The sequence below is a fragment of the Copadichromis virginalis genome, linkage group LG8 (assembly GCF_057382275.1).
Source record: "Copadichromis virginalis isolate Kocher_CV1m ecotype Utaka linkage group LG8, C_Virginalis_male_GT1.1, whole genome shotgun sequence".
In the NCBI taxonomy this organism is placed as follows: Eukaryota; Metazoa; Chordata; class Actinopteri; order Cichliformes; family Cichlidae; genus Copadichromis; species Copadichromis virginalis.
Window position 1 is genome coordinate 5,152,610 of NC_140625.1, and position 11,077 is coordinate 5,163,686.

The following is an 11,077-nucleotide window of genomic DNA, read 5'->3' on the forward strand; positions in this document are numbered from 1 at the left end:
GTCCACCACTAAATAAAATCAAAATGAAATGATGCACAGCAAGCATCTACACTACCCTTACTAACACGTAGTCTAGAGCTAACATTTATTTCTATATATTTTGCAGAGGCAGACTTTCCTGTAATATTTGAAACCAGCCTTGATCAGTAGATCTCCAGACTTTCTGAAGATCTTTTAAGAAATTTTCTTTGAATATTGGATATCAAGAAGAAGTGGCAGGCGTGGAAAAAAATGAAACTTAAACCTAGCTTCATCAGAACTGGTGTCATGTTTAAGAAAAGGCAGAAAAGGCTGAAGGGGTGGCTCAGGGGATTGGGAAGCGTATCTGTAACCAGAAGGTCGCTGGTTCGATCCCCGGGCTCTCTGTCCTGGTCGTTGTGTCCTTGGGCAAGACACTTTACCCTACCGCCTACTGGTGTTGGCCAGAGGGGCCGATGGCGCGATATGGCAGCCTCGCCTCTGTCAGTCTGCCCCAGGGCAGCTGTGGCTACAACCGTAGCTTGTCTCCACCAGTTTGTGAATGTGAGAGTGAATGAATAGTGGCATTGTAAAGCGCTTTGGGTGCCTTGAAAAGCGCTATATAAATCCAATCCATTATTATTAATAATGAATGGAAAAAGTACTGTGAGATTTTGAGCCACCATGCAATGCCATCAGGAAACCATGTAATTGGCAATGATTCTAAACCCACTGCTAATGCAATACAAGCATACCTGAATAGAAAAACACTATCACCATATTTAAAGCAGTTTGTGACTGTTGTGATCTCAGTACTTCTTCATTGGTAGAAAAACTAGATATTCATTAACAAAAATAGTTTAATAATTTAAACAAAGCAAAAATGAAAAGAACAACCAGGATATGACTTGATGTGAAGAAAACTAAATTAAATTCCTTAATTTGTACAAAAAACAAATGATATAATAAATATGGGACACCCTTGGTCTTAGCTTCAAAGTGAACTTTCTGTTCTCTGTGCTACGTTGATTGTGCTGCAGAACAGTTCACAGATACCATCAAATCGTCAAGAGATAAGGTTTCCAAAATTGTAAATCTGCCTTTCATTAAACAAAACCTTTTACTGTTCTACAATGCTAAAGTGCAGTTACATTTTACTTAAGCAAAATCTTTGTCACTCAAAGTCTGGTCACCCAGGTGCTATTCCGAGCACAGGCACAAATCTGATTAAAAACAATGTTATAAGTTATTTCAAAAATCCTCGAAAATTATCTTTGCTAAATGGCCTGTATTTGTATAGCGCTTTTACTAGTCCCGCCTAGGGACCCCAAAGCGCTTTACACAGCCAGTCACCCACCCATTCACACACTGGTGGAGGCAAGCTACAGTTGTAGCCACAGCTGCCCTGGGGCAGACTGACAGAAGCGAGGCTGCCATATTGCGCCATCGGCCCTTCTGGCCATCACCAGTAGGCGGTAGGTGAAGTGTCTTGCCCAAGGACACAACGACCGAGACTGTCTGAGCCGGGGCTCGAACCGGCAACCTTCCGATTACAAGGCGTAATTTTATCAAATTTATTTATCAAATATAAATTATGTAAATTTTGCTTTACCATTTCAAACTTAAAAAACATGAATTTGTTGGTCATTTTTAGTTTATCCAGCCAAGCTTATACAGTGTTGAGGGTTCTGACGATCCAGCTGTCAATCTACAGTTGACAGTTCACTCTTCCTCCAATAATATTGGTCAGATTTTAGTAAAACTTGCACACAATGATCACCTAAGGGGTCAACCAAGTTTTGCTTCAGGTCAAGGTCATATTGATTGTTTTACAATTACTTTTCCATTTTCACTAGAATCATTATTACTGCTAGAATTTTTTCAGATTTTGATGTTTGGTGATGCATCATGAGCTAGATGAGCTGCTACATTGTTGCTGTTCTCGTATGATTAAAAACAGCTATTTCTTGTCAAAGAAGCTAATTAGTTAGAGAAGATACAGTTAGAATATATAATATATTATAACCATGTTCACAGTCCACATCCACATGAAAACAAAATCTAGATTTAAAAATCAGTAAATATAGGATGTCTATTTTTAAAATATAAGAAACATAAGATAAAGCTATGGAATACCAACATATTTCAGACACAGTAGCTTTAAATGATTTATTTCCAACTTCCTTAACATTTTGTTTGTTGATGTTGTATTTTCCTGTCATATTCCTAAAGTTTTTCCAAAGGTCAATCTGCTACAATACACCTGTTCACATTCAGTTAATTTTTGTTAATGAAGTGAAATGTAGGACAAACTGTAAGCAAGTAGAATACTATTATATTTCAGTGAACTTAAAGGAAGTTCATTGTATTTAAATATAGCTTAACACCGCCCATAAATAACTAGACCTGTCAGCAGGATATAAAGAAACAATGATTGTACAGTATTGTGTTCAATCGAGCCAGTGTTATCAGTTGAACTATGGCTGGGCCGTGTATGTGTGCAACACCAATGTAAAGTAGGTTAACCATGCCTGGTTAACATTAGAACACATCTTTATTTACCTTGGTGACTTGGAAATAGCAAAACCTCCTGAGGAAATGGTCGTAGGGCTAAAAAGAAATATGAAAAGTCAAAGCACAAATTTGAAAATGTCTCAGCTCACTAACGAGGGAAACACTGGCCCTGATAATGCAAGTTTTAGTTTAAATTTGGAGGATAGTACCATTAAAAAAGTACCATTAAACGCCATTATTGGACTTTGGACTGCAAGACTGCTTGACATCAAATGAGAACAGTATGAATTGTTGGCATGCCTGACTGCAACACAACACTACATTAGAACGTAATCACTTTAGCCTTTGTCACCACTGCACTGAGGCAAACAGTGTCAGTTGACCCAGGCCAAACTTAGGTGTGTTTGCATGTGGGTGCTGGCCGGGCATTGTTCAGCAGGCAGACAACAGGTAACTGAGACACATGTTAGGTGTGAGGTGGAACCTGAAGCCCCAGAGACACAAGAAGACAGACAGACACAAAGTGAGATTGCAACACCTTAGAATCACATGTCAACCATCTCTACAGTAATTTTCCTGGACCTGTCTGAGCAACGAGGCTAAAGTTATGAATTAGTAATGAAATGCTGACACATTCCCAAAGACTTCCCTTGTGAGAGACTAAATGACTGCGTGGGATTGCTCCTTGAAAAACAACAGCTATATCAAAAGAGATTATGAGTTGGAAACAGGGATTGTGCAAAGATTAACGAGGCACTGTAGCTTCATTTCGAAATCCATTATTTTGTTCAACATGTCATTTCATCACATGTACTTGATAACAGTTTAGTGTTGCAGTGCTATTCTTGTTGTCAGTATTGTAAGCCTGGGGATTATTGTGGTGATAAGCTTAGACTGTTAATAAGGTGTATGACAGAGAAACAAGTTGTACCTCATTCCTGGTAAAGATTACGTCAGAATACATATTTCTAAACAACCTCTGTTCAAAAGTTTGACTCCACCATATGTGTAAGGATGCAGATGTGTGGGACTACTGAAAAATGTTTCCTGTCTTTTCTCCTCACACAAACAAATTCTTGTAAAATGAGAGCACACTTGCCCCAGTAACTAATAGACCCAGTTTGGCTGGTTTCTGTTAAATGGGTTGTGTGACCAATTCTTAGATTTCACAACAAGAAAATCACCACAGAGACTAATCACGAGCACAAGCCTTAGAAGGAAATCAGCGGGGACAAAGGAACAACATGAATAATCTCATCAGGATGTAAATGAAGTAGAAATGTGCAAATAGAGGACAGTCTCCTGATTTCCAGGTCAGAGTGAGGAAACACATTTAACATCCCAAAAATTTGATGAAATAAATGAAACACTATTTAAAACAGAAACAAAACAATCAAAACAGGATCATGTTAGGCTGGAGAATCAGAGAAGAGCTAGAATAAGCACAACCACAGTGCACCCAAACACTTACTTGCAGGATTTTTCCAGGGGTCTAAAAACATGGCATTCAAGGGCCCACAAGAAATCTGAATATTTAATCAGAGATGAATATAGTGTCAAAAACACTGGGCATGAATTTCAGGCTCTGTGCCCACATTTAGATGTACTACACAAAAAGTGGCACTGATAAAGAGTTTGAACATAGTATGTATTGAATAACTGTTGGAAACAAATCCATTGTCCCTAATTAGTAATAGTACAAAAATTTTATGATCAAAAATATTTAAAAATACTATTTATGCAGAATCATATATATTAGATTACTGGATCATAATTACTGATTGAGTAACACTTATCAAACTTTAAGCTGGATTTGATTTACTTTGATTCTTCTGGATAGTTTGATCTGTAATAACACATTATCATCAATTAATGGATTTATATTTTAAAATCTGCAAAATGATAATCTAAACCTTTAAAGTTAATGATATAGAGCACTAACGGATTAAAAAAAATTGGTTAAAGTAGAAATCGCCACAACACAAAAATAAAGCTGAAGTACATTATAACTATATTTCAGTAAAGTACATTCTGACACTGGCTGCTAGTTGTTCTTCTGTAGTAGTTTAAGCCTGCTGGTATTGGGACTGGATTGAGGGTGGGGGACCGAAGTGATCCCCCTCTGGACATGTCCCTGATCAGAAGGTGATAAGACGTTACCATGTCACTGTCTTAATGTAAGAAACCAAACAGCGTAAAAAACAAAAACAAAAAAACCCCCAAACAAACATGCAAAATCACAAGAACCAAAATGAGAACAAAGTTAGGTAAAGTAAAACAAGCAACACAAGGAAGTATTAACCAACCACAACAATAAAGCATACAGCATTGTGATTTGCACTTTTCTTTTAGTCTCTTCTCTCTTGCTAATGTTACTTTGGGAATGTCTTACATGCTGATGTGCAGCTGCTGAGTTTAAGGTGCTCAGCATACAGGGAGCATTTCAGGTCAAGGTTCCATCTCTTTTGTTGGTGAATCAAATATCCACCTATGAGATTGTGATGAAGCTCAAAATTTTCACCCTACAGAATATAGAGATGTTTATTAAAGGAAAATTATTCTCGACTACATAATGCTTTAAATGTGAAGATCTGCACCTGAAGCTTTAGCGCCGATTCCATGGTCCAACATCACCATCCAGAAATCTGCTTTGTGCTTCTAATTATGACACAAATGGAGAATCTCAGTGATGTAATAGGTCTTCCACTGGTACCTCTAGGTTTCCAAGATACCAGAAGATCCACAACACCAGGCTGAGGAACATGAGAAGTGGCCCAGAGAAGACAAAGAAATCCCAGAAGTCGAGGGGAGTGAAAATGCCAAAGAAGAAGAGGACAAAGCCTACTGCATCCAGGAGACAGCAACAAAGAAAAACACCAGGCAGCGTCCAACAATGATGAGAGAAAAAAATAGACATACAGAACAGAAGGTGAACTCAAAAAAAGGAGAGGATCAGACATAAGCAGTCATCCATGAAGATAACCAGGCAATGACTACGTTCAAATACACTTTATTGAAAAAATAATTGACATCTGTCATGAAAACAGAGCACAAAAAAAAAAAGAAAAAAAAAAAAGACTATGTCCAAGACTTTTTCTTCCAATGTGCACAGCCCGTCTCCTTAATGTGGATGTGGGGCTCTTCCCTGATTAAGAAACTGTCTCCCCTATTTAATAATATATTTTTTAAAAATGACATCGGCTCAGGTTTTTCAGTTTGTTGGAGTTTTCGGAACGTGGCTCAGGCACGGTGAAGGAGCGAGAACCACCCTTCAAAACAATGGGAAAGTCGGTCATCACCTGTAAAGAAGAAGAGGAGATGAGGCTTTTATTTACTGGCCGAGTTGAGAACCAGATTAAATTAAAGTATCAATTGCAACTGACTTTCAGAACATGGTAATAGGATATTACCATTATTTAACTAAGAGCCAAGTTAATTGTATAAATATTTTTTTCATGATCGGAATGTGAATATAAATTTTAAATAATAAACTAACATAAATAACTGATTATTATCTGCTATTTAACCCCCAAGAAAAGAAACGAAAAATACATAAAAATACATTAACCTTTGAAAGAACTAGATGTTTACTACAAACAAAGAAACAAAAGAAACAAACAAACAGTGAATCCATTCAGCATTATTAGCCTACTATAGCAACAAGTACATGCACGGCTCAACACCAAATCCTGATCCTAACTGCTAATGGCAGGATTAATGTATGTTATGAAATATCTTGTTTGCAGTTTAAGGTCCACAGTGTAATATCAAATCTAACTGATAAACACATTACACGCTGACTCATTATATAAAGAATAGGTGGTTGCTACAAAAGCAATGTTATCCTTAGGTGGAGGCGTGTGATCACTGGAGGAATATACAGTGATAAACACGGGTAATATAATGTGCCTTCAGTCAGAACTGTGGGCAGTGAGTTCAGTGATACTGAGGTCTGCATCGTGACTCCGCCCAAACACACCTGTGTTTTTTAAAAAAAATCTTCAACCAAACCAGCTGTGAAACTTTTACTGACTCCAAGTAAAGTATACTGTTCAGTATACTGAACTAGTATACTGAAGTAAAAAGACAAGTGTACGATTAAAGGGGGCTTGGTTTAATTACAAAAAGAATAGATTTAGATGAATGAAATTTAAAATGCAATAAAGACATGCAATGAAGCATGTCAAATTAAAAGAATATTATCTAAACATAACTGACTGCAGTTTAGTGAGGGAGTAACATAGTTTTCAGTAGCTATGATTTATAATTAACCTGTGATGGCTGGTCTTTTCCCCCCCCAATTACAGCTGGATGTTTGTCTGAAAAATACTTTTCTAAAGAGTAAATATCTTATTTATCAAAAGTCTAATTTAATAAACATCAAGTCTTGATTTTTAAAATTGTCAGCTTCCTGGCTTTTACATTTTTAAATAAACTGTAAAACCCTTTTTATGTCATTGTATAAATGTTGGATAAAATAGAAGACTTTTATTGAAAAAAAGTTTATGCTTATGTGGGCTCAGTCTATGTTTTGGGAGCTGAGCCTCACTGACTAAACAAACTTTTCTTCATTGAATTTTTCTTTTCTGGGCCTGGGCTAGGTTTAATCCATGTATGGAAAAACTGCTTTAAGATTTAGTACCAGAAACCTTGTAAATGTAGAAAAATATAAACTCCAGTGGAGGTATACCGACTCTTGTGTTGAATTTCCAGAAACATGGGACGTGACCTTAGTTTAGTGTCTCAGTGCTTGCTTGTCTTACATCAAACGCAGTAAAGTCAGAGTACAGAACACAGCCTTATTGTTGCGAATATAGTGTTTGCTTTTGTGACCACAGCATTTGTCACATTTCCATATCTCAAGATCATTAGTCAAGTTAGGTAATGTAGGACTCTGGCTAGGAGCCATTAGAGTTAACTACATGGAACTACTGGATGGGCAAAGGCAGATTCGTATATGATCCCTGCTCGTTTTCTGTGGCCGGGTGCCCAACCATACCTACAACCACCCACCCACCGATCTACCGCACTCCATTTCACTGGATCAAAAGTGCTGCTTTGTTCCATTAAAATGCAATTGCTCGTTTTGGCCCAAAGGTCTGGCTTGCCAGCCAGTTACAAGCAAACTGACAGCTAAAATAATAACTGTGAAGGTGAGTAGAAATGGTCAGGCTCATTAATTAAAAGCTGCCACAGGCCACTGAAGATCTTTTTACAGCAGCTAGGAAAAGAAAAGAAAAAACCCCTCAATCTATTATTACAGTTATTCATGCGCTGAGTGCTGAGAAAGGTCCTGGAAAGCTACTCTTTGGAGGAGCTGGTGTTGAGCTCCACTCTTTGGCAGAGCTCTAATCTGAGGGCACCCATTCCTCCCCTTTCCCTGTGGGTGACATCTGAGGGTAGTGTGATGTAAAATATCTGATAATTATAACTGGGGTGACGGCAGTTCGAGTGGGTTGCCATGTCATTATGTAAGACAATGTGGATGCCAACATCACTGATGAAAGAGTTAATGCTGTGGCAGTGAGCAGCTAACAGCAAGCAAAACAACAGCAAAGTGGCAGGAAGGGTGAAAGCAGGGCAACGTGCTGAATATTTATGACTTTCAATTAGAATTGTTTTTGGGTTCCACACAGTCTGGGGATCATTCATTTTTCAGTTTGCTTTAACTTTTACAGAATGTAACAGGTTACAGTGTCAGGAGATTCAGTAGGTTAGGGAGGGAGCGAATGAGTTTTCAAAGTCTCCGCAACACTGAACAAGTTCCAATAATAGACTCAAGACAGAAAGGACGCGAATAAGGCCTCTGGTTTGCTGTTGGGTGAAATACGCACCATGATCTGTCAGAGCAGCCTCTCTGGTTTGCAATCCTGTGCCTGCAGACCCACATCTGAGCTCCTCAGCACCCCCAGCTCCATGTTTTTGTATGCTAGGGATGCGCACTCAGTCCCTCCATCAAAGCCTTTGTTGTCATGGCCGGACAAGACTAAGTTGCCACCTTCCCACATAACCCGAGGCGGCGCAGACGCACGCACAGTGCCGCTCATCTCTTTCCCGTTCCCCATGCTTTTCTTCTTGAAGTCATCTGCTTCCATGGGCTTCTTGCCGCTCACGGACAGCCTCTCGGACAGTTTCCTGGCCCAGTACCTTAAGTTGATGGAGTTTGTCCTGTCAGCCGAGTAAAGCTGTACGTTTCCCGTGTACCACAGTACCCACCACACTAAGCTGAGAAAAATGATGAGTGAGCCCGTGTAGATGAGGAAATCTCCATAGAAGCGGCCGTCCAGCTTAAGGTTTCCGAAAATCCCGACCAACAGTACAATCAGACCAATAACGTCAAAAATGAGGGCGAGGAAGAATAACGGCGGGCAGTTCCCCACGAAGCTGCGATCCATCCCAGAGCAGAGTCAAGAACCGGGCGCAGAGTAACTCAAACAACTTGTTCTTCAGCACGCACATTTCCACACTCTTACACCTGTGCGGTGATCAACTGCGCAAACCCCGCCCTGATTCCACGTCACTGACTCGAAAGCGTAGCTTGTGCTTAATGCCACTTTTAGATGCACAGTGTAAATTTCCATACCTGGTCGTCTGGAGACAATGGAAATAATGAAAAATGACCCTTTCATCGGGATGAAAGGGTCATTTCATCCAAGCTGCAAGTTCAGCTGTCCAGTGATTGTCAGGTGGATTTAACCTGAACACGCTGCTGCTTAGATTTATAAAACATATTTTTTGTATCTGTGTGTTTCATTATTTATGTTGTGCACGTTTAGTCTGGTGTGTTATCTGCACAATTTAATTGTGTAACACCACCGTCATCTGATTTGAAACGTCTTATTAATATAAAAAAATAGTTATCTAAGCATTAAAGCTCTGAAATATGTCACATTCACTGATTTTTATTGAATTATATGCCCTAGGACAGTCACCAACCCCCGGGCCTCGGACCAGTACCGGTCCGTGAGTCGTTACCGGGCCGCGAGAGTTGAGGCTCAGGTGTGAAATGTATGGTTTTCAGGGTTTTTATCGGTTTTCAGGTTATTTTGTTATCGTTTTTATCGTTAACTCGGTTTTCCTGGGTCTTTTCACGTGTGTTATGAATAAATATTTTTTTCGGTATCGGTATAGTTTAATCTTGTTGTATTTATCCTCGACACCTTAAAGGCCGGTTCGTGAAAATATTGTCGGGCATAAACCGGTTCGTGGCGCAAAAAAGGTTGGAGACCGCTGCCCTAGGAGACAAAAATCATGTTTTAAATAAAATATGCTTTCTTGTGTACAGCAACATATTTGTAGAGTGCAACATATCTCAGGTTTGATTTGAGAATGTTTCTGTGTGAATTATACACAAAATAATGTTTTTTTTTAGGAAGAAACATGTGTTAGTTAAAGTTAAATGCATTATGCTGTATTAGCTTTGAAAAATCTTATCATAATGAGCTCAATATCAAAAGTTGTTTACTTAATGTTAACAAATCTACACTTTTCATATAGTGTAGTTCAAAGTGATCGCTGAGAAGTCTGATCAAAACCAAACCTTTAATAAATGCTGACAAATAGGGCTGTTCGATATAACGATATATATCAGATGACGATATAAAAACGTCTATCGTTTCATTTTACGCTATCATTTGTTTCGTGGTGTCACAAAATAAACTGTTTAAGACAATATTTTTTCATCGTTTTGATGGTCAATGCAGTGGCTATATTAATTTCTTAAAGTTCTCTCTTTCTCTTACATTTTATATAACCACACTACAGACGGACAAGCACCTGTTTTTATGCGTTGTCATTAGCAACAACTACGGTAACGCCATCGCGTGTCCGCTTGTTTATGTTCCACATAAACCTTTCACAATAAAGCTGAAGATGCTGTTGTGACTTTTCAAAATAAACTAAATCACGTGAAAGAGCAGATTATTTACGGATGAGAATTAAAAAGAGCCGCCAGGTGCTAAAAAATAAACCTTAGACTCAAACGTTAGAACAGGCTTTTCCCCGCAGCACGCCATGTGATAAATACTCACAAAGAAAACGGCGGCCTTTACAACTTATGTCTAAAAATGTATCGTTTCATGCATCAGTTAAAACACTGGACTCCAGATGACGCGCAGCTGGAAACACTTCAGGCAAGACGAGCTGCCCGAGATTCACAGAATTTACAGAAAATGTTACATTTTTGTGATTTATATCGTTATCGGGACGATCGAATTCTTATATCGGGATATGAGATTTTGGTCATATCGCACAGCCCTACTGACAAATAACTTAAAATGAAATAGAAAGATAAAACATAGAAATAAAAAGTAAAGGAAAATGTGAACTCAACCCCAGTTTGACCCTACTGGTCATTGAGCAGCTCCACAGAAGCCGCTGGGGTGGGGTGTGATGTCTGGGTGACATTAAAGGCTTTGCTAAAGGGCACCTCAGAGGTAGTAATAAAAGAAAAGTGAGTATTTTGTGCTTTTCCCCAATCTTTTCCACTGAATGGGTGGAGTATTATAACATTTTGGAGTACACCACATTTGTGTCCTTTTAACATCACATTAAGGATAGTACAGGCTGCATAATGCAGGGACCAAACCTCACTTTAAATATTAAA

General features: G+C 38.7%; 1 protein-coding gene across 1 annotated transcript; it reads right to left on the reverse strand.

Annotated features, from left to right (window-relative positions):
- Window positions 1-5,472: 5,472 nt before the first annotated feature.
- On the reverse strand, window positions 5,473-8,943 carry LOC146702553 (transmembrane protein 238-like). The gene is made up of 2 exons (XM_085467191.1): window positions 8,307-8,943; window positions 5,473-5,771 (listed from the first exon to the last, which is right to left on the reverse strand). Exon 1 carries the CDS (start codon window positions 8,865-8,867, stop codon window positions 8,316-8,318), a length of 552 nt encoding a protein of 183 aa, XP_085323317.1. The 5' UTR covers window positions 8,868-8,943; the 3' UTR covers window positions 5,473-5,771; window positions 8,307-8,315.
- Window positions 8,944-11,077: the final 2,134 nt, after the last annotated feature.

What these genes read in the sequence shown, in the direction of transcription:
- LOC146702553 (XM_085467191.1), bottom strand. Translation starts at nt 8,867, where the DNA reads ATGGATCGCAGCTTCGTGGGGAACTGCCCGCCGTTATTCTTCCTCGCC.